The sequence below is a fragment of the Manis pentadactyla genome, chromosome 1 (assembly GCF_030020395.1).
Source record: "Manis pentadactyla isolate mManPen7 chromosome 1, mManPen7.hap1, whole genome shotgun sequence".
In the NCBI taxonomy this organism is placed as follows: Eukaryota; Metazoa; Chordata; class Mammalia; order Pholidota; family Manidae; genus Manis; species Manis pentadactyla.
Window position 1 is genome coordinate 212,293,954 of NC_080019.1, and position 26,413 is coordinate 212,320,366.

The window sequence follows — 26,413 nt, forward strand, 5'->3', positions numbered from 1 at the left end:
ATCTCGGGGAGGAAGTTTCAGAGTGAATTAAGAAAGCTACAGATTAAGAAACACCAACGATGAAGAGAGATGATCGCATGGCCTCTGAAGGCTTTCTGCTCTTTGCTTCTCCTGGGGCTTCGGGGTGTTCAGGATTGCTCGGTTTTACATAAAATATACAAAAGTTTGCTGAAATTTCTAACTTGGTTTTAAGTTTATGTTCACTAGCTTATTTATCTAAAGTGATGTAAACCTATTTCCACATATACAGAAGAAAAGGATGAAATGAAAAAGAAAAATGGAGGGAAAAAGAAAGGAGGAAAGAGATAAAAAAGAAGAAAATAGAATCTATTAGTACCCCATGAGCCTAACTTCAGAATCACATGAAAAAGTGACTAATTTAATAGCTATATTAACATATTTGATGCTCGATTAAATGAATTATAATGCTGAAAATTCATTACCTCAGTTTCTATTTTGTGTGAAAGGTTATATACCTGCTGTCAGGTTATTGAAAAATACACTAATGATGTAGCTATTTGTTAACTGCCTCTAAGTCCAAAGGTGCACCCAGAGATAAGGCTCATTTTCTATGCCTGCAGTTTGCTTTTCAAATCATAATAAAGTTTTGGAAATCAAATGACCTTATTTGTTTTCATTACCTGAAATGCTGCTTGGGGAAAATCACAAGTTGCCAAACGGACCACACTTCCCCCAAATGGACCAGACTTGATACATGCTCCTAGCCTGCTGTGCTCAGATTTAACCTAACCTACACTAGGTGTGACCCTACAGAGTTTGACTTGTTAAGGGGTGTGCGTTAATTTGCCTCTATTCTACACAATCCCAGGCACACTGAGCATCTGCCCCATGCCTGACACTGTGCAAGGTGCCAGGGCCGCCTGCGGCTGAAAGCATGAACATGATGCACGAGGTCCTGGCCCTCTCCCACTGAATACGGGCACTGGAAGAGAGAGGACCGCTGGAAACAGGTATGGCATGGATGTGGGATGACCAATCACCCCATGTGAAATTTAACCACTGGGAGATGTGCCTTTAATTCCTCCTTTCTCCATATTCAAAATACTTAGGGCGGCAGCACTATTTATACTTGGCTAAAGATTGTCTGTGGCAACAATTTGAACCTACAAATTGTATTTTATGGCCATTTCAGAAAATTATTAAGTCCAGTAGTAGTAAAAAAATTTTTTTAATTCATGCATTATATGTGGTCCTTATTTACTCATTTACACTTTTAGGAGTCTGCAGTTTTTCATCTGGGGGCAATGCAATATACCCAGTTAAACATGAAATCTGCATTTTACAACTTGGTTTATTTATTTATTCTTCATCCCCCAAGAGATAGGTTTTATTGCTGACTACGCTATACAAGAAAAAAAAGAGGAAGTAAAAAGTAAACTCTTTACTTTTAAGGGACTAACAGAGCATAAATCCTCTCAGTTGGTTTTTAATTTCTGTGCACTGAGTTTGTGTCTGGAATTAAATGTCACCACAGCTGACTCAAAAAGCTCTAAAAACAGGGCTTCAGTACAACCTTAAAGTTATAAAGCAAATGCCCCAGGCAGAAAAATAAGTAGAAAAGAAAAAAAAGGGGGAAATATTTGTAAGTCTGCACTTCAGTAGAATTTGACCAATTTTTAGAAACACTGGGGAAATCCATTGTCAGTTGTCAAAACTTTACCCAAGTCTCTAGAAACATTTGTAGTGCAAGAGATTGTGCTCCTTTTTTCTCCCAAATTTCAAAGGATATGACACCAACCAGAAGTCAGATTCTCAGAGGGAGCTTGAGAAATTTTCGATAGAGTCAATGAAATATCTTATGAGCAAGTAGTCTATGATATCTCTACGAGACTGAACATATCTTTCTGATGATTGTAGGTAGCTTATGTTTGCTTTATTTTGCTTACTTTGAATCTTATTTTAACAATTTAATGGTTTTCTGCTGAACTTTAACTGGTAGCCATGAGAAGAATGAGTTGAACATACTACCATTTCGATATGTTTTTTAAGCTAGGCAAGTAGCTCTATGTTTGCCCAATTAAATGTCGCCCAGTTGACATCTATGTAAGGGTGTATCTTTGGATTAAAGAGACAACCCAGCGAGACTTGGGTTTTTTTCCAGTAGAGATGATGGCTGTGCCTGGGCCCAGACACATTAAGGGGCCAGGGCAAAGGCTGAGGTAGCTTTCAGGGCACAGAGCAGAGAGTGAACAGTATTATGGAAAATATGGGTCAACTGTTGAAGCGCCAGTAATTCCCTGCCTGTGTGGAATTTATTTGGCTCACAAAATATGGATATTTTTGCAAACATTTAGACTCCTATTTGGGTATCTTGTGTTGTCTCTATAAGATGACTGATTTTCTTTCAAGGTTATCTTTTCGGACAGAAAATGTGACAATGAGATGTGAAAAAAATGCATGGCTGTGGTATGGCAAAAAAAGAAAATCACAAAACATTTTTGAATCATCAAATTTGAAAACTAATTGTACTTTCAATAGCTATAAAAATCAGAATACATAACGAATTCTAGGGGAGAGGGCTTAGTTGTGTAGAACATTCAAATTATCTCCCCACTGAGATATTCAAGTTTTATTACTTCTAATTATAAAGGATAAACATTTATTATTTTTACACACATGGTTACCACATACCACTTACTTATCCAGTCACCAGAGAATACCAATTTTGCATTTTTTTTCTGACCTAGAATTCCTCCTAGGAATAAAATAACATAAATAATATCATTTCAGGGAATGCTGACATTTCAAAGACATCATCTTACCTTGATGAGGAAGCTACCATTTTTGTGTTTTTTATCTGTGCTTCTCAAGCTTCCCTTTAATTCTTTAAAATTCTCACTTGTTGAAAAATTTAAAAATATCAGATTACTTCCTTTTATTGTCTTTGTTTTAAAATTTCTTTTTCTACCTGGTGTGGAATCATCAGAGAAAAAAAGAATTGTTTTTGTCAGAGGTGGCATAATTCTGATTAGCAATACTTAAGTTAATTTGAAAAAGGAATTGAATGATTTATGTGTTTTCTGTCTTCTACACTGTGACACTTAAGTTAAGCAGTGATAGTAGTTAATTAGTTCAAGATGTAACACTAAAGAGTGGTTTTGCTATTTCCTGAAGGTATCCATTCAGCTAAGGTCTTTCTTCTGTGGTTTTACCAAAACTTTATTTGGAAAATACCAAACCATCTAAATAAGTTTTTAAACTGGAAATAATAATCACTTAAATTAGTACAGAACATGTATTTTGCTGTTCGAGGAGCCAACACTGGGCTTACGTTACACTATTTACCAGCTGTTGGATCACTGACAAATTATTTAACCTTTCAGACTCCTTCTCTTCATTGCAAACTGGGTAATAAGCACAGAGGCACACACAGGACCAGCAGGGAAAAGCCCCGCAGCTTTTGGAAAAGGGCAGCTTTGTTACTATTTGGACTTCAAAATTAAGTTCACGTGAAAAATACCTCTCAAAAGTTTCAGAAGTGCTTTCTAACCTACAACTCCTAACAAGAGATCCTCAATTCTCTTCTTCCACATATTAAACACTCTGAAATGACTTAACCACCTTTCCAGACCGACACACACTGCATCATCCTAACAGTTCTGCTCTAGATTGATGTTCATTGTCCAGTTGTTTCAAGTAGGCAGAAACATTGTTTTTTATTTTCTCCAGGCCTATAACTATGTTCTTAATTCCCTTCCTACCCTGCTCCCACTTGAGTTTGTTAAAAAAAAAAAAAAAATCAGCCTCTCCAAAGCTCAAAGTACCACAGGTTTATTCTAGACATGTGATAGAAAGTTTCTCTTTGCAACATTATAATTGTTCTACATTTAAGTCTGTCATGTTGGTTCACATGTAAATATTCATTCATGAAAATGGTAATGGTGTTTATGTTCAACCTGATTAACTGTGTCTCAAATTTGTACTATTCCAAGATAGGCTCTGCCTCCCCCTGAACACCCTCCTCTCCCCACACTTCCCTCTCTCCGGGCTTCACTCTAGCGCATATCCATCCCACCACGAATGCCCTGCCCCACTTTGTGTCCAGAACTCTAGTTCATCCTTGCGGAGTCAACTCAGCCGTCTCTTTGCTCCTCCTCTACCCCATACATATTTTTATTGAAACAGCTTTTAGACTGGTCCGCAAAATTCTGATTTACATTTCATTCTGCCTGAGGCTATGGATCTACATTGGAAAGACAAAGTCCAAAATTGTTCATATTTTTAGCTCCAGCATATAACATATACTGCCTAAATGTTAAATGGACAAATGACTACACTTTACTTTAGATAGTACCATTGAACTTTCTTACAAATGGCAACAGGTGGCGATTTCAGTTTTCATCTTTCTGTAGGATGTGATCATCATGGCACCTGCATTATTGTTTCTTTTGGGGGCCACAGCAATACTGCAAGCACACTTACTTCCTGATAAAAAATGTAAGTACCATCATCTATTAAACTCAGTGTTTCCTTAAAAAAAAAAGTAAGTACAATACAAAAATGTTAGCATGTTCTCTTCTATATTATCCCTTAGGAAACGATAGGTGGATTTTTTAAAAAAGGAATAGATTATTCATTCTTATCAGAAATACAAGCTCTTTAAACGTGCTATATTTTAAGAAAGCAAAGTTGGTCGCAGTGGATGTTTTATGCTACAATAGGCAATCATATTCCAAGTGTGGGTGTACAGCCACAATGGAATAAAGCTGGAGCTGGTGTCCACATGTCTTCCCATGCAAGGGAATGGTAAGACGACCTCACAACCAAACAGTAAAACATCTAATTTTTACTGTTTGATTCAGAAACTTGTTGATCTATGGGCGTGGTGAGAGGACAGCATCTAAGAAACTGTGACATGGTCCCTATCGCACTGTGGTCTGAGAGGACTGTGACACGACAGTGCCCTATACCTGCTCTCCCAGCGCAGCGACCACCAGCCATGAGCCACTATCAGACACCTAAAATATGGCTCATGCACGTCTGATGTTATTTTACTAATTTAAACATCCGCATCTGGCCAGCGGCTACCAAAGGACAGTGTGGTACAGACAGAACCCCAGCAGTTGGTACATGGCAAGTCTGGATGCAGTTATGGAAAGTTATGAAATATTATAAGTCAGTGGAAACACCCTGACCAGGAAGCAAATGAATATAAAAGGAGGGTTCACAAATTTGTGTACCATATTTTCCTAATTAAAAAAAAAATGTGTAAAAACATATAAACATATACTCCTAAAAAAAAGATAATGAATATATCACATGTTCATGCCATTCTCAGTGGTGGGGTTGTGGGTAGTTATGTTTTGTTTTCTGTTTTTTTGTTTTCTCATCTGTGCTTTTCACAAAATTTCTAAACTGAATAGGAATTGATTTTGTAACTTAAAAATCGTGTTTTTGAAAGCAAAGGTAGAGAATGATTCATTAAGGAAAAAGTACCTTTCTTTCTATAAATGTCTACTTAAGTACTTTTGCTCACAATTTTTTTTTTTTGGCTTTGAAGCAAAAGGAAGAAATCCACTTTACATCATGAACCTGTACACACACATACATAAAGAGATTTATATAGTGGAAATCAGAGATTCATGAAACACTACTCTATTTCACGCACCCTGTTGTTTCTAGTCTATTTTCTTCCATGTCTTAAAAAACTATTTGTTAGCTTAAACCATTAAATTTTCCAAGCCAATCAATGGATAATGACCCTCAGTTTGAAACCTACAGTTATAATGAACAATGATATAGAAAAACATTCCTCTTTCAACAAAAAACTGTAGATGATATAGGCAAAGTAAGAAAGAGAATGAGTTTAAAGCAGTTTTAAAGATTCTGCTTCTAAAATTATTTTGGTATTACACATCCTAATGGCCATGTCGAATACCACACTATGCAAAGCATTTTGAAAATTTTGAAAATGCTGCTGTATACAACTGACCACTGGGTTGCTTTTTTTGCTTTTGCCTAGCCGTTTTGCTTCTCCCACCTGTCAACTTCAGCCTCACTGCTACTGGTTTAGCTCAAGTGCTTTTACGCTGGGAACCAAATCCTGATCAAGAGCAAAAGGATATAGGATATCACGTGAGAATACACACTCCACAAGAAGAAGATGTAAGTTTATTCTGACAGAGATCCTTGTTGCAATCTTCATTTTGACTGTGTTTTCCCTGATAGTTGAAAAAAAAAAAGAAAGAAAGAAAGAAGGAAAAAAAAGGCTGTTTATGTTCCCCGTAGTGCCTCCATTGAAATGGCTGGGAACCTGTGAACCTGTGCTAAGCATGTCACCTGGCATTTAACAGCAGCACAGAATGGTTTCAGTTTGGGACAATGCTTTCGCCGAAAAAAAAAAAAAAATTAGCAACTTCTAAGGTATAGTGGATTTGATAGTGGTTTTATGTTTCCTATAAGACAGCCAAGAGAAAAAAGAGAAGCTGAGTAAAATGGGAGGAGGCAGGGTGCTGAACCCAAGGAGCCAAGTTCAAATCCCGATTCATCCACTTCCTGCCCAGACAACCCCGGACCAGCCATCTAACCTCCCAGAGTGTCAGGTCACTGTAGGGATATATAAGGCACCTGGTACCTAGTCTGTGCATAATAAAATTAAATGAGAGGAGAAAAAATTGGTATTAACTTACTTTTCACTCAGTATGGAATTCTGGAGAATTTACTGTCAATTCTTTACTCTGGAGAGACTGGAACTAGAGATGGTGGTCAAAGGGAATGTGGCCTTAATTCTGACATTTTGTTTGTTTTTAAGAATGTGTTCATGTATCATTGAAGAATTACTATGTTATTATCATATTGCTTTTTAAAAAACATGTCCAAATACTAGACTTGGGCAATTTACTAATTTTTAAAAACAACCTTGAGGTATGACTGATGTGTACAAAGCTGTATGTATTTAATGTACACACCCTGCTGAGTGTGGGGTAAGTATGCAGTCATGAAACCAGAATATTACTTTTGTCTGGCAAAACAAAATTGATGCATTTTATTTATGTGACATTTCAAAAAATGGAAGAAATGCACATTAGATTAAAATAGTTTTAAGGCTATTTCCTCTTTATGTATCATGACTTATGTGTTGTGTTTTTAGTATGATACCATGAACACTGCAAGCAAGCGTGTGGCCATCCTTCACGAGGGCTTCTCAGCGAGTGTGCAAACCGTCCCATGGGACGGCCACTCTCTCAGGCCAAGCTGCTGGGTTTCTGCTGAACTGAAAGCTCCACTGGGTAAGGTGGGCCTCCTCAAGTCCCATTTTGTATTTTGGACTTTGCAGATATGGGAAGGTTGAAAACAACTCACTTTTCTTTTTTTAGTCATTGCTTCCTGCCACATATTCTTCACCTTAGCAACCTCCTAAGCTAGGCTGTGACCGCTTCCAAGTGTCATAACCCATCCGATTCCGATGGGCACGTCCCTGCAGGCACTGCTTATACCTCTCACTCCCCTGCTCCCACAGCCACAGGGCCACACACACATCAGGGCCCATCAGGCCCCTCATGACGGTTCTGAGACATCTTTCCAGCCACACCCTACAGGAATCTGCTGCTCTCCTCAGAAGGATTTCTAACCATGGCCCACCCACAGCCGGCTCATTCTTGCCTCAGAGCCTTGACTTCCCTGGGTTCACCTCCTCTGCTTGCCTTTCTGAATCCTTCCCATACTCCAAAGCCCAGGTCAAGCCACACCCCCTCTGTAAAGCCCTTTTATTCTTCACCCTGTGCACTGGCGGTGCTCTTCCTCCTCAGAATCCACTCACGGGCTGTGCTCCTCACTGGGTTCTTACCACGTAACTGACCTTTCACAGTGAACCAACTCCCAGGCGGCCATCCCCGACTGTGCGCCCACGGCGGGCAGAGACACTGCCTCACGCGTATTACATCTAGCACAGCAAGCAACACACACCTTCAACGGAGTATTCCCCTGTGTTGTGTTTGTAGATTTGTTTTCAATTCTATGGCTTCTCATACCAAACTGAGTAAAACTTTGCTTACAGTTCACAGAAGCCATGAAACTAAACCACCGAACTGCCATGAGGATCCCAGTGTCTGCATACTGTTCTCAAGGGGCAAGTTAGGGTTCCTAATACATACAGCCAGGGACACTTGTGATGAAACACTTGCAGACACACACGAGGGAAATAGGAGGAGCAGGTCACCAAGGCCGGGGATATGTGAGTGCACTTAATAACAGTCATCCTAGCCAGTCTGACCCCTGGGTAATTATAAGATCTCTTGCATGTCACTGAACGAAAAGGCCGTGCCCCGAGAATTATGTTGGCAATGAATGCAGCATGGTAAAGATTTTCCTATTTCCTCATTGTGACATGTTGTCTAGACAATACAGCAGCCGATCCACAATGGGCTTGATCTCAAGTACAGAGAGTAATACAAGAAAGACACAAGATGACAGACAGGTCTTTGTGTACCTACTTAGCCCACTTTTCCACCTCTCCATAATATATAACTAGAATTCACAACTATGTTTCACAATTCAAATGCCACATTTGTCAGGTGCTCACTGTGACACCTTGACCCCTACCACTGTGGGCCTTAGTATTTCCAACTGTAAATGAGAGAGTTGGTCAAGGAAGGTGTCCAGTGTCACTTCCCATTCATTCTTTCACAATTATATCTCTTCAATCCTAGTTATTCTCTGAGCATGCCAATACAGGTTGACACTAATGAAAAATTATTTCTTCATGAATCAAAATGAGTTCATTCTGAACAATTCCTTGCAAGGGGACTGGGAGACAGCAGACATCAGGGAACTAAGCTGTACAGGCATGGCTCAGTCAGTGCAGGAATAGCACATTCAGTGCAAGGCATGTGCATTTCTGGGTTTCCACATTCGTGCATGTGGATGGATAGAAACAAACATGCCTGACAGTGCATGCTGATAGCGCACAGTAGCCAGTCTTCCTTTTGTCTTTAATTTTTCTACTGACAACAGGAGGGGTGTGGGGTTGTCTCTTCCAGAGAGGAGACATCGGAGAGAATGACACAGGCTGACACTGATAAATATGATCTCACCCCTGACCTAAGCTAGGCTCAAGACCCCTTTCTGTTGTTCAGGATTGAGTCTGCAGACTCCCGCTTTGATGAGGTCCTCGCTGCCCCTCAGCCCACCGTGCTTCTTTCCTCCTCTGAGCAACCACAAGGGCAGTGTTCCCAGAGTGTGTCCTGAGGAACACCAGTCAACATGCTGACAATGGGGGCCAAAGGAAAACAAGGCTTTCCAGTCAAATAACCATGGGAAATCCTGGGTGAAGTGAACATAACAGGTTCCACTGAACATCTCAAGATTTCCTGATGACCCTGCATCTTAAAGAGGACTCTAACTGCTAGTCTGCACTGAGTCTCCAAAGAGGTGGTATTATTTTGCAGTGAAGACACAACTCATTCCTTCTGAGCAGCAATCTACATTTTTCATGATGCATTTGTGTACCACCTAATGAATCATGCCAATTCAGGATGGGACGTGGCATTGGACACCTTCCTTGACCAACTCTCTCATTTACAGTTAACTGGAAAAACCGAGGCCCGCAGTGGTAGGGGTCAAGGTGTCACAGAGAGCACCTGACAAATGTGGCATTAGAACCAGGCTGCTGAACACCAACCTCTGAATGACAATACATTATTCTGTTCTTGAACTGTCATACATGTATGTTATGCAAAACTCCTTCCTAAGTAGCTAGAAAGCATTTTCATGTCAGAAACTCAGGCTTTGCAAGCCTAGCTTCTTCCCCTTTGAAGTGGCCCTTTGCAAATCATAGGTTTCCCTAAAGCAGTGATGACTACTTTTTGATGACAGTTAAGATGTTCCCAATCACTACAGTATCAAAGGAAGTACAAAATTCACAAGGTATTGAGAGCAATGTTTTTTTGCTTATGTTTGACCACCCAGGATCTCCTGGAACCTCAGTTGTGAATTTAACTTGCACTACAAACACCATGGTAAACAGTCATAAGCACTCAAGGCCATACCAAGTTTCTCTTCACTGTGCCTGGCTCGTTGGCAAGGATGCCCCTGAGGATACGCAGTATTTCCTCTACTATCGGTTAGTACCTGTTTTAACTTATGCAAATGGATTGTTTCCTCCGCCTTAAAAAACTTTTGAGTGTCCCAATTTAGGTATGGTTCTTGGACAGAAGAATGCCAAGAATACAGCAAAGACACACGGAAGAGAAATGTTGCATGCTGGTTCCCAAGGACGTTTATCAGCAGCAAAGGGCGGGACACCCTGGCAGTGCACGTTAACGGCTCAAGCAAGCATGCGGCAATCAAGCCACATGATCAGCTGCTTGCTCTTCATGCAATTGGTAAGGCAGACTTAACTCACAGCTAAAATAACAGAATCCCCAGATCTCAGCATTAGCAGGGGTTATAAAGATTGCCTAGTCTGACCACTTTTCTGATACTATGGCTTCTCAACCTCAGCACCACTGATGTGTTCAGCTCCCCGAGTTGTACTCACTCATGAAGGAAGCCCATTACATTTCTTAGCAGCTCTGATTTCATCAAAATTCTGTCCACAGGTCCTGTGATGGATCCCCAAACAATTCTGGTCTCTTTCCCCACAAGAGAGCCTCTTAGCTCTCGAAAGGCAGCCAGGTTTCCCATCCTGAGATTTCTCTCCCCCAGTCCTTCTCATGATCCTTCCCCATCCTGGTCTGTCTCCTCTGGATGCACTTGAGTTATCATGCCTCTCTTAGCATGTGATTCTCAGATCTACACATAGTATTTAAGACTTCATTTGCTCAGGTCTCAAAACAGGAGATATTTTCCTTCATCCTAGATACTTGCATTAGTGAAACTCAGGAGCCTTTCACATAGCATTCTTGGTTAGTAATGCTTGTTTATTAACTGATGGCAGCACAGTTAACTAGTGTGAGCTGTGGAACCAGGCTGCCTGGACTTGGATCCTGGCTCCATCACTGACTAGCTGAGTGTTCTCAGTCTTCTCATCTAAAAAATGGGCAAAAATTAATGCTTCCTACAAGGTTTTAGTGAGAATTAGGTGTGTTGATAATGATAATGTGCTTACAACAGGGCCTTCTGTAAGTATCCAATAAATACACAAACTACTATTATTTAAAGGATATGATTTGGCTTGTGATACACCTATATTTATATCTATATCTAAATGGAGTATGACTCTTGAAAGAATCACAGAGCCTACTAAGTAGGTTAGGCAATTCAGTTCTGTAATATATTTCTTAGATGACCTAAAAATGTCACTTTCATGAAAACAGGTAATAATAAATGCTGAGGAGGACCTGGAAAATAATAATATGAAAATGGACAAAACCTGGTACAGCCAGGAATTCATTTTCTTGTATATTTTCCATTTCATTGAGACAAACTCCTCAGATTACTAAAAGGAATAAATATTTTCTTGGTTAAAAATGCTCTGCTTAGGGACTGCCAGGCTCTGGCACTGGGGGGGTCTTATTCTTACTTTGTCTCTACTGTTCATTAATCATGAACATAATCATAAGTCGCATAAGTTAAGGCAAGAACACTGACTTAGAAATAATTTCACTCACATCACATAGCCTTTAGAAAATCAAGTAAGATTCCATGGGAAAGAATTGTACAGTTGTAAGTAAAGACACATTTAGCCCAATCCATTCTTTTCATGCAAGAGCTTCCTATTCTACCTCCCAAACAAATCAAAACAAGACGCCTAAAACAAAATGAAACAAAAACTGAAGCCCAGAGTAGGAAGTGATCACTCATGGTCTCCCGCCTGCTCAACAGAGGCAGGGCTTGGCAGGAGCTCCAGGGCAATTACTCTCCAGGACCAGGTTTGCCTTTGGCTTGGTCCCACGCAAGAAGTAAGAAGGATGGTGGCGGGGTGGGTCATGCGATGAGATGAGGGAGAAGGGATTCAACCATTCAGTGACAACTGGGTCAGTCCTTGAAGGTTACAGGAGGCATCTCTACCTCTTAATGATAGAAAACAGGAGGCAAATATGAACCACTGAGTCCTGTGGCTGGGAGATAACCTAATTAAATCCTGAGGGTAAGTACTTGAGAAGATGCTATTTTAGAAATGCCTTGAGGGGCGCGAGTGGATTAGATTTGTCAGCCCATCACTGATCTCTCATTCTCTAACCTAGATCGAGTAAATCCTCCAATGAATGTCACAGCAGAGACTGAAGGAACATCTCTCTCTATCCAATGGGAGAAACCTGTTTCTGCCTTTCCAACCCATTGCTTTGATTATGAAGTAAAAATTTATAACATAAGGAAAGGTTATTTTCAGGTAATTCTTCAGATCACTCCAACAGTTGATAGCACTGTTTTAGAAATATTTAAAAAATGATCTTCAGCAACTGCTCTGGTTACAGCTTTGGAACTAACAAGGTCACAGGTAACTTCCATTTACCCAGTTTTTATGAAAATAAACCATACCTTAGTGGTCTTTTATCTTGAAAAGACTTACTTTTGGTTGAAAATAATACAAAGGTCAGATTAAAAACTCCTAAGCACTACTTCTGGTGAAAATGTCAAATGTAGTTTGCAAAATACTATGGCAGTTTCTCAAAAAATTTAAAATGGAATGAACATATGATCCAGTGATTCTATTTCTGGATATACAAATCCAAAAAAATTTGAAGCAGGTTCTCAAAGAAAAATATTTGTATATCCATGTTCACGGCAATGTTATTCACAATAGCCACAGGAGGAAAAAACCCACGTGTCCACGGATGGATGACTAGATAAACAACGTGGTACATACATAGGACACAATATTATTCAGCCTTAAAAAGGAAATTCTGACACATATTAGAACATGGATGACCTTTGAGGACACTATGCTAAGTAAAACAAGCTAGTCACAAAAAGACAATTACTGTATGATTGCATGTATACGAGATACCAAGAACAGTCAAATTCAGAGAGACAGAAAGTGGAATGGTGGTTTCCAGGGGCTGGGGGGCAGGGGTGGGAGTTGTTGTTTCATGGGTAGAGTTTCAGTTTTGCAAGATGAAAAGAGTGGACATTGGTTGCACAACAGTGTGAATGTTCTTCAACTGCTAAGCTGTATCCTTACAAATAGTAAAGATAGTAAATTTTATGTATGTGTATTTTACCCCAACTTAAAAAACTCTTTTGCACCAGTGGACTAAAAGTTCAAGGGGAAAGGAAATGAGAAGAAAGCCAACATTTATTGAGCTCCAATATGTGGCAACGTTTACTATGTTAATTTATTCTATCCTCATAGTAACTTGATTATATACTTTTACTTCCCATTTTACAGGAAAGGGAGGAACAGAGAGAGTAAATGACTTGCCCAAAATCAAAAAGCTAGAAAATTATAATAGAGAAATCAGGATCAAAACTTATGCCTTACTGATAGTAGGCAAAGCAAATTCAGTTTGATTGAACAAACATTTATAAATTGGCTTCTTTGTGGGTGATAATAAGGAGAAGACAGACACTGTTTCTGCTATCCAGGGGCCCAGCTAGTGGACACACTCACCCAGCCTCAGAGTCACCTCACCATAGTAAAGGTACAAGGGAGCGAGAGGGCAGAGCACCTGCCAGGCTCCACATACAGGAATTGAACGGCATTTTACAGGAGGAATCAAAACTTGCCTGGAAAGAGAGGAGAAGGACTTTTTTAGCCAGTGCTTCCCCAAATACCAGTGGTGAAAGACTGGCTTTCTTTGTTTAATTTGTAATCCACCACAGATTGGTACTTTTGTAAAATACAGTAAAAATGATTTGCTAGAAAAACCAAACACTGAGACATAAGGGCAATGATCACAGACTTAGATGACGCGGCAATGTCGAATGGCTACGAAGGCTCCCAAACGGACATCTCAATGTCTGTATTTACCTCTCTGCAGATCTGTGATAAACTGCTCCTGACCTGCACTAGGCAGCCAACCACACTTTGAGTGGTGGGGGGCTAGGGAGAAGGAATAACTTAATGGCTTGAGAGCACATGATTCCTTAGCCAAGTGGCATAATTTAGTCAGCCTGGACATGAAGCCTGCATTGTAATCATGACTCTAGATCTTACACTGGGACTTCTCCCAGAATGACCTATAAGATTTTACTTAAAAAAGAAAAAAGAAAAAAGGAAGAAAGATATTGTTTCTCTTTTTAAAACCACAACCATAGACCATGGAAGCCACTGAAAGCTTAGTATTAAAATATGACCGAATCTGCAGTCTAAGAGTAGTTTTGGTAGCAGATTGAAAGCTGGAAGTGTGTGGGGAAGGGTCATAGTGAATGGGTACTACAATAGTCCAAGCAAAAAGTCCACCAGACCTAAAACAGGCAGTGGTCATGGGGCAGGTATGGGGAAGAGATAAACACATCCAGGAGTATGTGAGATGCAGTATCCAAGCTCAGCACTGGTTTGGGACACAGGCAATTAGCTGGATAGCGGTTGCAGCCTCCAGTAGATGGAATACAGGAGAAGGGCTCATCTGTGAGAAAACAGCCTCATTTCAACACTAGACATTCAGACTAAATTGCGTGTGGCAAACTAGCCTTTACTGAGGACATGTTATTTGAGTGAACCATCCCAAACTGGTATTTTTGCAGGTCAAAAATGGTCTGAATATCTGCAGTTTTTCTATGATTCAACTTAATCATCTTAAGCTTGGGTTTTACAAAGTTAATACCACTTAATTCAATAATACATTAGGTTTTGTTATTTCTATTTTACAGATCAGAAAACTGAGGCTTAGAGAGGTCAAAGAATCTGCCCTGCACTTGGTTGGAGGTAGAGCTAGTATTCAAACCCAGCCCTTCCTAGATTCATGGTCTCTGCAATTTCCTCTTCTTTATGCACACCCTCCTCCCAACTTCTGGCTCCAGTTGTTTGAGACATTCAGCGAATGTTTTTTTTGTAAAGAGCCAGCTATTTTAGGCTTCCAAGGCCATGTGGTTACTGTCACAATTATGCACCTCAGCAGCTGCAAAACAAAAGCAGCCATAGATAACACACTAGCAAAGACGCGTGGGTGTGTTCCAGGAAGACTATGAGCGGACACTGAAGTTTCAATTTCATGTAATTTTCAGGTGTCATGAAGTATTATTCTTTTGATATTTTTCAATCACTAAAGATATATAAATCATTCTTAGTTTGCAGGCCCTGCAAAAACAGGGAGCTGGCCAGACTGGCCTGCAGATTGTAGTTTTCGGATGCCTGCTAAGTATGACGGAAACCAAGTGATAGTGTAGTGATGTGACTACAGAATGTGGAGGGACAAGGTGAGGAGGATCATGCAGACGGCCATAGGCCACTCCAGTCTTTCAATCGGGAAATGTCAATTAGATTCGATGGCTCAGCTAGACCTGACAGTTGCCCATTTTGTTTATTGCTGGTTAGAAGAGAGCTTTCCACTGAAGGAGGGGGGCAGTCGCCAACACAAGCCACACTAAAAGACTTTGAGTAAACTAATCAACAGGTGTCCTGTTGATTTAAAATAGGTCACTGTACAGTGAGTCACATTTCTTACATATATATGATCTCCCAATCTGATAATTGGCATTCCTTAAATTATGTGACCAGAGATTCTTATAATGTCCATTTTTTCCCATTTAGACAGAAAAAATGACAACCAATACATTCACCGTGGTAACTGATGATATTTCTAAGTATTCCATTCAAGTGAGAGCAACTGTGAGCTCCGTGTGCAGAGCAGCGGGGCTCTGGAGCGAGTGGAGTCAGCCTATTTATGTGGGTAAGTATCCTGTGTGTATTTTAAAGCCAGTGGCCTCACTCCTGGTTAAAACAGAGAATCCTGGGAAGTGTGTTACCCATTCACTGTGGGTCTTGAGCTTTCACATGTCTACTCTACCTCCTCCTCTGTCGGCCCACTTTTTGATGAGAGATGGATTTACGTGGAAGCCAATGAAGCTTAAGTGTGCAAGCTTCTTGCTACCAGGAGCCTTTCAAAGTCTTGTGCCTATTTTTTTTTCATATTATCTGATTCTAGTTCTATTCAGTTTTTTTACAAACTCTTTTTTGAAGATAATTGTAGATTTCCATGCAGTTATAAGATATAATAGAGTATTTCTGTAGCTTTTACCTAGTTTCCTTCAAGGGTAACATCTTGCAAAACCACTGTCTATTATCGTCACCAGAAATCTGGCATGGATACAGCCCACTGATCGTATTCAGATGTCATCCATTTTATATGTACTCATTTGTGAGCCCACTGAGTTCTGGGCAATTCTATCCCATGGGTGAGTTCACGTGTCCGTCGCTCTTTTCTAAATACTTCCTCTATTCCTAACCCCTGGAAACTACTAATCCCTAATTCTCCATTTCCAACATTCCCCTTACCTAAATATGAATTCATACCTTTGTTTCCTTTTTTAAAGAAAATTCTATAACTGAGTAAGCATCAGGGACCATAAAATCTGGATCCAGCCCTGAAGCCTTCGGTGTAACGTACATAAAAGGACCGGGTATGGCCTGGGATCCTTTGTTGGTTCTGCAGCTATTTTTGTTTATGACCAAACTGACTAGTTTTCTGGGCAAATAAGATGATCACTGTAGCTGTCAGTGGGATTTGTGAAGGGTAATGAACTACCCCACGGAGGGTCTGAATGAAAGGGGGCCTTCCCATCCTCATGCTGCTGCTGACAGCAATCCCATAACCTTGCACCTTGCAGACAGAAAATTCACACACTGTTGTTTGCTACTATCTGGGTGTCTTGGGCATTCACAGGCATTTTATGAGAGGAGATAGCTAAAACATATGCCACAACTGTGCAACCTGGGGATGCATAGGTGGTTACATGCCACACAAGAGCTATGAGAACACAGGATGGCAGAAAGAAGAGTGGAATCTTATACAGAGAGCACAGGTGAATGCCCAGTCTTGGTATATATGGACTGCATCCCCTTAGACAAATCACTTGTTTCCACCCTTGCTTTGATTTCTAGGATAAAGGAAAGTAATATCCACCTTGCCTGCCTCCCAAAGTACTGTGAAACAAAAATAATGATAGCAGATGACACTTTTTTGATGACTATTTTGCCAAGCATTGTACTAAATGCTTTGTGTGCATTACCTTCTGTAATCCTATCAACAAACCTACTTTGCAGGTGAGAAAATAAGTTTGGAAAGTTTAGGCAATTTGCCTAACTCTGCTTTTCAGAATGGCAGAAATGGGACTGAAACTCAGGCTGACTGCCTCCAACACCAGAGCTCTTAGCTTGACGGCATGGTGTGACCAGATTCTGCAAGCTGTAAAGTGCTTAATAAATTAGACTTACTTACTTGATTTCTAAAGGAGCTAATTTTGTGCTGATGGCTAGTCAAGCATGTAAACACAATCTCTCACTCATCCTATGGGGCATCTTGAAGAGTATTTGTAAGGAGGAGAGATTGTTTTCAGGTACATGCTAAAAATTCCTGTTCTTTAACTCATCCACTTAGGCTACCGGGCGGGTCTTCAGGAGCTGACAGGGCAGTGGCACACTGGCCTAGGTGGATATGAGTCAGGACACATACCAGGTAAATTCCTAGAGATGAGCAGTCTGGGAAACGGAGGCTGTCCTTAGTCTGCAAGGGGACTAGTCATGCAGAGAGGCTGAGTTTCCAAAGGGGAATGGTACCACCTGAAATTGTGCAATGCGTAACCTGCACAGCCTTACAGGGTGGCCCTGCCATCATCTCTCTGGGACTCAAAGGAGCAGCATTAGCCTTCCTGGCAGAGGCAACCGAAAGGTGGCTAAAAGGAACCAAGAACAGGCCAACTGCACCTCCTTCCTGATTCTGCCACGGCCAGTCTTCCCTCTCCTCCTTTCTCGGCTGATGCCCTGACCTGACTAGAGAGACCCAGCACACACAGAAGCTCTCTCTGTGTGGCTTCACTGCACAATAAAATGCTCTCTGCTCACCAAGAGGGAAACATAAGTCACATTACTCACCCCAGGGTTTTAATAAGGTTATTAATTTTATCAAATGCCTATGGTAGAAGGTTAATTACTCAAGCATTTGGTGGGTTTCTTTTTTCAAATGCTTTATTATCCCCAAGGCACAAAACTCTTTTGGCCCCAAGATATTCCTACGTGTCTTGCCCACATTACTACACTTAGAATTAAGAGGTTCTTTTAATGCTGTCCAAGGACCTCAAACCAACATGGTGGAGACCAAGGTGGGAACCCTGGCTAAGGGGCCAGTTCTGTTCCCGTTTGAGTTTTGAAGTCCTACTTAGTGCAAATCTTGGAGAATTTAGGACTCGGAGAGTAAGGAAGAAGCGAGAGACAAATAAGGAGAGCCACGTTTCAGCCATGACACTGCAGGGCCGAGCTGAGTAACCGAAGTTGGACACAGCAAGTGTAACATCATGAGCCAAGCACACAGAGCCTGCTGAGAGGGCTGTGACAAGGTGGATTCTCAGGGAACGTGTAGGTCCTCAGGTGTGGTGATCTGTCACCACTGCAGGGGACAGTGACGGCGAGTAGGCCAGGTCTCTGCCGCTCCTGACTAGTGAGACACGCTTAACCTGGGTCTGTTTCCTCACCCGTGAAATGTGAGCCCTGCACCCCAAAGTTCATTCCTACCCTGCTGTTTTCTTACTTCAATGCTCCATCAGCCCATCACCAAAATGCTGAGAGAGAAACTGGTCTACAATGAGTTTAAGCTTGTTTTTAATTTATTATTCATTCTCCACATTTCCATTATTATTTCCTAAATAACAGGTTCCCAGTTTGGAACTGGGCTCAAGACCCCCCTACCGGGTGCACCTCACTGCCATTATCTATGGCAGATCCCCATTTCATGTGCTTCCACCCTTTTCATTAAGATGAGCTGATTGATAGGACTACTCACCTTACAAATCCATTGTTTCTAGAATTTACTCCCTTGCTCAGTTTAGGATCGTTAGTGAATTTAGTCAGTGCACACTTGCCATTTTCATCAAGATGATTAATAAACATAATAGGAAGTCTAGGCCCCTCTGGGACATTTCACATGGCTCTTCGTTACCCCTTGAGGATGCAGCAATAATTATGCTCAGCTTGCCATCTATCAGGCAGTTTTGCCGCTACATTCATTTCCTCTAGACACCTTCCTCCTCTCCTACCTTGTTGTACAAATGGCACCCTGGAGTCTTCCCCTTCCAGTTTCACTCCAAGGTCCAAGTTAACTATCACCTCTTTCTTAGATGTTATTAAGTCCATCCACCTCTTTTATTTTCAGAAAATGGAGGCCCAACAATATTAAAAATTCACTAGTTATCAGACAGCCAAGAAGTGGCTATTAATGGACAATTTTCTCAAACAGGTAACATCTGAATCAATTATCAAACTGAACTAGATTCAATTCACTAATCGACCCATCATAGCCCAAGGTGTGAATAAAGAGCGAGGGCCAGGATGAGTGAGCTTTGGTTGACGAGGAGACAGGACTGCTGTCCAGCTTGCGGCGTCAAGGTCCCCCGACAGGGAAGCGGCACAGGGGCCGGCAGCTGGGGCACAGGCAGGAAGCGCACGCCCACCCTCCCTGACACTCTGCTCTGGGTGGCCCGCTCCTGCTGGGATTTCCAGAGCATGGAATACTCGGTTTCTTCCAAACGGAAGTAACAGCTTCATTTTATCACTACTCGTCATCAACTGGCCTTCCTCAACTGGCTCCACTTATCTTAAGAGCTAACTTCCCACTTTTAATGGTCTTTCTCCTTTTGAAACTTTCTTCACTTCCGGATTCTTCTGTTGCTTTATTCTCTGTGTTATCTCCCATTTACCAAAGCCTTCTGTCCCCTGGGCCTGTGATGAAGCTTTTTCTTTCCTCAAGTTTGCCCTTTTCTCTTCTCTCTCCTCCATGAAGCAAGCAATCAGGAAAATAGTTCCCTACAGTGATTTGGTGCATTGAGCATTTTAAGGAGTCCATTCTGTGTTTATTTCCTGCCACGTCCTTGGCCAGTCCTTCTGAGAACTGTGTTCAGTGACGGGTCTGACCCACAGTCACAGGCATGATGGCACCTCAAACAGCGACTGGGGTTTGCCCTGACCTCACTGGAAGCTCTATCTGAAGGCCAGGATTGAAGCTACGGTGGAGTAGGTACCATGAAAATGTGTTAGTGAACCAGGGTTCCTTAGGGTTGTGGTGTGCAGCACCTGCACCCAGTGCAGGAGAGCCAGGCTCAGGGCAGTGCTCCGCTGGCTCCGACATGCAGGGGAGTGGGCATCTCCTTCCAAAGACGTGCTACTCACAGGAAACCCTTGGCTTCCCTGGCACAGTGTGGGGGGTGGGGTTGATTCTTAGAGGAAAGTGGCTCATCCTAGAGTCCAGAAGGACTTAATGACAACAGTTTGAGGCATAAAACAAGGAGGCGTGTAAGAATTTGGGCAGAGATGCAAGTAAGCTTCCCACAGGGAAACTAGTTCCATTGTCCTCTGACTTGACATTCATGGGCGTGAAAGTGCCACAGAATCTGGTACATTGGCCTGGGCACCCAGAACCCAAAGCTGGAGGGCTTGCAGCCACTTCTGATGTCTACTTCATCTCTTCATTTCACACTGCAGGCATCATAGGGGGGCGTGCGGCTCCTACCCTCAGCCCTCTGCCCTCTTTCTTCCTGTATCTTTTTCCACATACTCTTTCTAAATTCTCACACTGTGGTGAAACAGAGAGAAAATCAGAGAATATAAACATAGAGTGGAAACACTGTAGTGGTCCAAGATTAGGCTCTCCTAGGTCTTCCCAAAGAATTTTGCAGGAAGCTTTCCTGAAGTAACTGATGGCACCCTCTGGGTCAACAGGTACAAAAAGTGGTTGGAAAATAAAAAGTTGACCTGAAATAACCTGAAAAACATTGAGGGTTCCCTCAGTAGCCTGAAAAACACACTGAGGCTTACCTGACACTAATACAACTTGGGGTGATCCTGGGTTTCCCACACCAGTGGAGGATTTCAGGTGGGTAAATTTAGTAGTTGGTTAGGTCAGCAGCCGCCTCGTACGTAGCTCCTATGGTTTCAAGGCTGGTTAGACCATGCCTGGCGGCCCCTCCAGGGTTCCCCGAATGGGGTCAGGACCCCCGCATCCCAATGGTGGTCCTGATAGCCAGGAGGAGGGTAGCATGAATTTTCAGATTTTGTCCCCAACTGTCAGGAGTAAAGCGTTCCACTGTGCTTTCAGGCATGGCCACCTCCAGCAGTGCCTATGCCACGCTGGGCCCATCCATGTGTGAATTCTGCATCATGAGTCTGAGATGGGACATCAGCTTAGAGGAAGGACAGCCAGGTACTGAGCTAGGCACGTCTATCTACATTACCTTATGTATCTTTACAAACACCAGGTTTTTCCAATTGTAGATATTAACAGATGAAAAAACAGATGCAGAGAGGTTAAGGAAATGCCCAGAGTGACAGGACCCGGAAGTGGTGGGCTGGGCCTAGACCAAGCCACAGGACCAGCTCCACAGCAGTTTCCCTGTGATGCTTTATCATCCCATGGGTCATGGTGCCAGCCAGGGAGACTGAGGCAGGAGATGGGCAGTGGGGGCTGGGGTTTGTGCCAGTTCACAATCAGCTTGCATATAATTTTCATTTTAGTATAGATCTCAGAGGGCCAGGACCAGGCATGCCCTATGCCCCCTTCAGTTCCCTAGTTTCTGGATTATTTGGTGTGCTTTTCTCCTCTCCAGGGGTTGATTGCCCTGCGTTTTGGGGATTCTCACAGTACTCACATTTTAGTTTTTTTAAATGACATTTAGTTTTTTTAAATTACATATAGTATCGTGATGCTTCAGTTCTGAAACATTGTGTGTAACCCTAATTATAGTAGCTATTATTTATTGAACACCTACTATGTCCTACCACTGCGCTAAGCACTTTATGCATATCAGCTCATTCAGTTCTTATCCTCATTTTGCACAGCAGACATTGGATACTGGAGGTCTCACCCTGCTTCAGGTCACCTCCGTGGCAAGTCGCAGAACCAGGATTAAACCTATTCACCCTGTGTTTCTTATTTCTTTGTGATTTGTGATAGCTGCAGCCAGCTTTCTGTTGTTTTAGTAGGTTAGCAGAACAGGACTAGCAGTCCCTTACACTTGAGAAAGTTCTGGGTTACGTAGGGCCCAGGAGGCACATCGTCTTTGGTGCTGTGTAGGGAAGCCCGCACTCTCCATTCAGCTTCAACAAGTGTGGCCCTGTGCGGACTGGGAGGAATGTAGACAGACCACACCACAGCGACCCGTCTGGGGAACCCTGAACATGTGCACACATACACGCAGGGGGTCACCATTTCTTCTCCGTATTTCAGTTTGCTTGAGCCCAGTTTCCAGAGATAAACACAGGGCAAGTTTTGTGTTATTTTTCTCTGGGCCCTGGACAAGTGTACATTTTGTCCACTAAGCCTGTGATTACTGCCTCCTCTCTTTTTCTCCCTAAGTCAGGTAAAGCCCATGGTCCACCTGTCAGCTGTTTCGGAAAGCTTAGCTACCCAAAAGGTTTGTTTCTGACCTTTGCTTGCATTGTAAGCCTGACCTGGTTTGGGTGCCCCTTCACGAAGGACGCCAGAGCCCCTCCCCACAAGGAGAGGCAAGCCACAGGAGCTCTCAGACTAACACAGCAGGGTTCTCTCCATGACCCAGCCCTATTGCACTTTTGCTCCCTGTATTTGCTGGTTTTATGAACACAGAGTAGGGCTGTTTCAGTGGATGAGTCCCATCAATTTACTAATTAGCTCTTTTCCCTGGAAACCTGTGGCTGAATCTGAAATCAGATTCAAAATCAATATGGAAGCAGTTAAGGTCATATTTGTATGGACAATTTACAGTGGAACAAGCCACATCAAACTGACCTCCTCAGAGTTGTTAGTCTGAACTACATAGATCACAGAATTCTAGAACAAGAGGAGCTGCAGCACAAGGAGGGAAGTGATTTGGCAAAGCTCCCCTGGCAGCCAGAGGCACATCTGGGATGAAGCTTGGACCGATGCCTACAACTTTCTGCCCTCTTGGTTGCCACCATCCCACCCCACCCCTTTTCATCCCCCTGACCCCACATATACATTCTCACATTCTACAAGGGCAGAATTTTCATTAGTTGGCTAATTCTCAAGGTCAAATGGTTGAGATGTGAGGAGCAATGGAAGCCAAGGTCACCAGAAACCACACACCTGAGCTCCTGAGCACTCGAAGCTGCTAGTGTCCAAAGAGCAGCCAGGAATGAGGTGGAGGGTCTGAAGGGCTGCTCCTCCTTAGAAGGACAGGCTTGCTGACTTCCCCTTTCTAAAACTCATCTCTGCATAACCAAATAGTGGTGCTCATTGATTTCTTGAAAAGAAACATCTGTGGCTTCCGTTTTAATGGCAGGAAAGGCATTCTCCTTGAGTCAGACAAAAGATCCAAGTTATCTGGAAATACTTGTTCTCAAGAATGTCTCTAAGGCCAGAGATCCCAGAATTCAAATGAATGATGTACTCAAGGGCCTCCCAACCTGTACAGTATTGAACTTCTTAATCATTTGCCCTGAAGGATATATATTGTCAGTGAGCAGTGAGACCTGTTCCCCTTTTCTACCTTCAATGAAACCAGGGTAGAAGCTAATTTTAATTCATTTATTTGTATAACTGACTCAAGTTTTTGCATTAATAATTAAACAGTAGATAATCCACAAATAAGTTCCATTTGGTGGTAGATGAAAGCTTTTTCTTGCACTAAATTTACCTGCCAGTTTCTTTTCTTTGTGGTAAAATTAACCTTCCCTCCACTCTCTGGGGGTTAGTTCTGTTCTCAAATGGCAGTAGGGGATTAGTTCCAAGGCACTCCGGGACAGTGCAGCAGCCATGCCAGGAGAAATGACTAATTTGCCAACTCCCTCCAGGCAGCGACCATCATGTTGCTTCACACCTAATACCTTGCGTGCATCAATAACTTTTTTTGATTGCATGAAATAAAATAAGTTGCCTCTGTATTTTTGCCAATTCAATGAGAATCTTTGCTAATCAAAGTGAGAGTGGAAGTGAATAAATACAGAGTGGTTTAACTGAAAATATTTTTGCAATTGTGGTAAAAAAATAAACGGTACTATTATCAGGACTTGGCATATCAGGCGATGGAGCATTACAAAATTTGAGACAAAAATGGGACCGACTGTGCAACCCTGATATTATTTACAACACTGCTCATTCTTTCTACAGGACTCGAAACCTACCTGTCTTGTCTAACCTGGTTGTAAACAGGGTAACTTTTTTTTTCTGCTGACACACTAAATTCATATTCCATGTGTATGAGTACAGAGTTTCTGAACATACGGATTAGGTTACTTGCATAATGGTTAAGAGCATGGACTGGTGAGTTTCAGAGAGGAGGAAATGAAGCAGGCAGACTCCCTTATTCAGGAAATTGGACTAGGAAATAAAGCAAGATGGTATTTTACTTGATATTAGTTCATCCCAGTTGCTCTTGATATTAGCTATGAGCAACTGCAATAGAAACTAAGTTGAACAGTGACTATGATGCTCAGTTACAATCCAGACAACTGAATATTAATCCTAGAACCACTGATTATCTGTAGCTTTTGGGAAAATAAAAGGTTTGCCTCTCTGAGTCTCTATTTTCCATCATTTTACAAATTGTGGCAACTGCTTGTTTGTAAAATAACACATGTAAACACATATAATACTCTGGTTGTAGGTTTTGATAAAGTGATTCAATCTCAATTAAAGCTTAGGAAATGTCAGGAGAATGGTAGTTTGCAAAGCAGCTTTTCTACTGGAGAAGCAGCCTGCACACCTAGCAACCTCCCACAGTCACGCAGGACACAGGGCGGTCGCTCCCCTGCAGGGCAGTGCGATCCCACCAGGAAGATGACTCTGCTCCGGAGCTGTTCAGAGACGGAGAAACACTTGGGACGTTTTGAGAGAAGCACCCACCACCTGTTCTATCCAGAGCATGGTGGGGGTGGAAGCAGAAATAGTATCACTGCTCCATGCTCTTTTAAGAGCATTACCGCTGGCCCAGTCGTGTGCACCCCACCCACTAGCTGTGTGCCCTCAGCGGACTTCCTCTGCTCCATCTGTAAAGTAAGGATAGCGGTGCCCTCCTCGAAGCATTCCTGTGAAGTTACACTGAGAAGGCACATTAAGCATTTCTGCACTGCATTTGTTACCTATGAGCTCCCAGACAAAGCAAACATAAAAATATGTATAGAAAATAAGCTATTACTTCCAGTTACTAATTATTTTTGTTTTAGTTTTTTACACTTCACTATAACTTTCAGTAACAGAAACATACATATACACTTTTCTAAAGTAATTTTTGTTAGAGGTATGTGTACAGGAAATGACAATACCCTGGACTGAGTCAAGGGTACTAGAAAAGGCACTGGGATTGGAGGGATCATTGAGGTCATATATGCCACCTCCCTGATTTGTATAGATGAGGGAACCAAGGTCCATTACAGACACCTTCTCAGCAAGCTGGGAACAGAATTCAGTCTCCACACTAGGCAAGGATGGATGTTCACTTGCATTTATGACTGGCTATGATGTAATGATGCAAATCAAATAAATGAGGAAGGCAGGCAGGGCTACAGAGAATGTGAAGAATCAAAGTGACTCCAAGGATACCAGTTTGGGAAGTTGGAAGAATCTCCACTCTTCCAAGATTGGGGGAGTTAGTGAGAGAAGTTGTTTTCATGTGAAGAAGGGCAAGAGTTTGAATTTGAATGTTGTCCTGCTGGAGAAACATCTGTGCAGGTCTCACCCATGGGCAGTTTCAGAGTTGCATGTCACGGCTGGGCCAGGAATAGAGGCTTGGGAGAAGAATGCATGGAATTAAAAGGCAAAGCTGTGCTCAGCAAAGGTCTCAAAGTTTAAAGAACAGACCATGGTGGAAAACATCAGAGGATGAAGGACTTAGCTGAGAGAGTCAGTTGAAATTAAAAAGAGGAGAAGGAAATTCCCCTGAAGAGGAGGAATTTGGGGGAAAAGAGGCAATGGCTTGGTTTCAAGGTAGGTGCAACTGCTAAGCTTAAAATTCAGGAGGGAAGGTCAGGAAAAAGAAAGTTGGAACAAAGAAGCAAAAGCCCTTTGAATTCAACTAGGAGGAAACCACCTGTGAATAAAGAAGCAATTTCTGGAATGGGGAAATGAAACAGCCTGAATTCCCTGCAAGAAATTAGCCTGGAAAATAAAGTCAGAATGCATTTGATGATAGTTGGGAGACATGGCAGAGCAAAGGAATGGCTTATTCAAGATACAGGACTCCACGAATATGTGAAGGAGGAAGCGCAGAGATGAAGGGGGAGAGGTGAAAGCTTTAGGGAGGTGGAGATAAGCCCGAGTAAGAGCTCTCCGGAGGCAAGCAGAGAGATCAGGGCAAAGTTGGATTCACTAGCCTTAAACCCTCAAGGCATCCCTCCCTCTTGGGACCTGGACATTTTGAGTTTGAAGTG

The 26,413-nt window shown here is 42.1% G+C and overlaps 1 protein-coding gene across 1 annotated transcript in view; it reads left to right on the plus strand.

The window, feature by feature from the left end:
• Positions 1–922: 922 nt before the first annotated feature.
• Positions 923–26,413, plus strand: part of IL5RA (interleukin 5 receptor subunit alpha) — a 33,017-nt gene continuing 7,526 nt past the window's right edge. The window contains exons 1-8 of the mRNA XM_036878416.2: positions 923–971; positions 4,374–4,458; positions 5,984–6,126; positions 7,112–7,250; positions 9,928–10,081; positions 10,156–10,343; positions 12,147–12,292; positions 15,596–15,734. Of these exons, the coding sequence (XP_036734311.2) occupies positions 4,386–4,458; positions 5,984–6,126; positions 7,112–7,250; positions 9,928–10,081; positions 10,156–10,343; positions 12,147–12,292; positions 15,596–15,734 (982 nt within the window). The 5' untranslated portion in view covers positions 923–971; positions 4,374–4,385. The remainder of the gene's footprint in view (positions 972–4,373; positions 4,459–5,983; positions 6,127–7,111; positions 7,251–9,927; positions 10,082–10,155; positions 10,344–12,146; positions 12,293–15,595; positions 15,735–26,413) is intronic.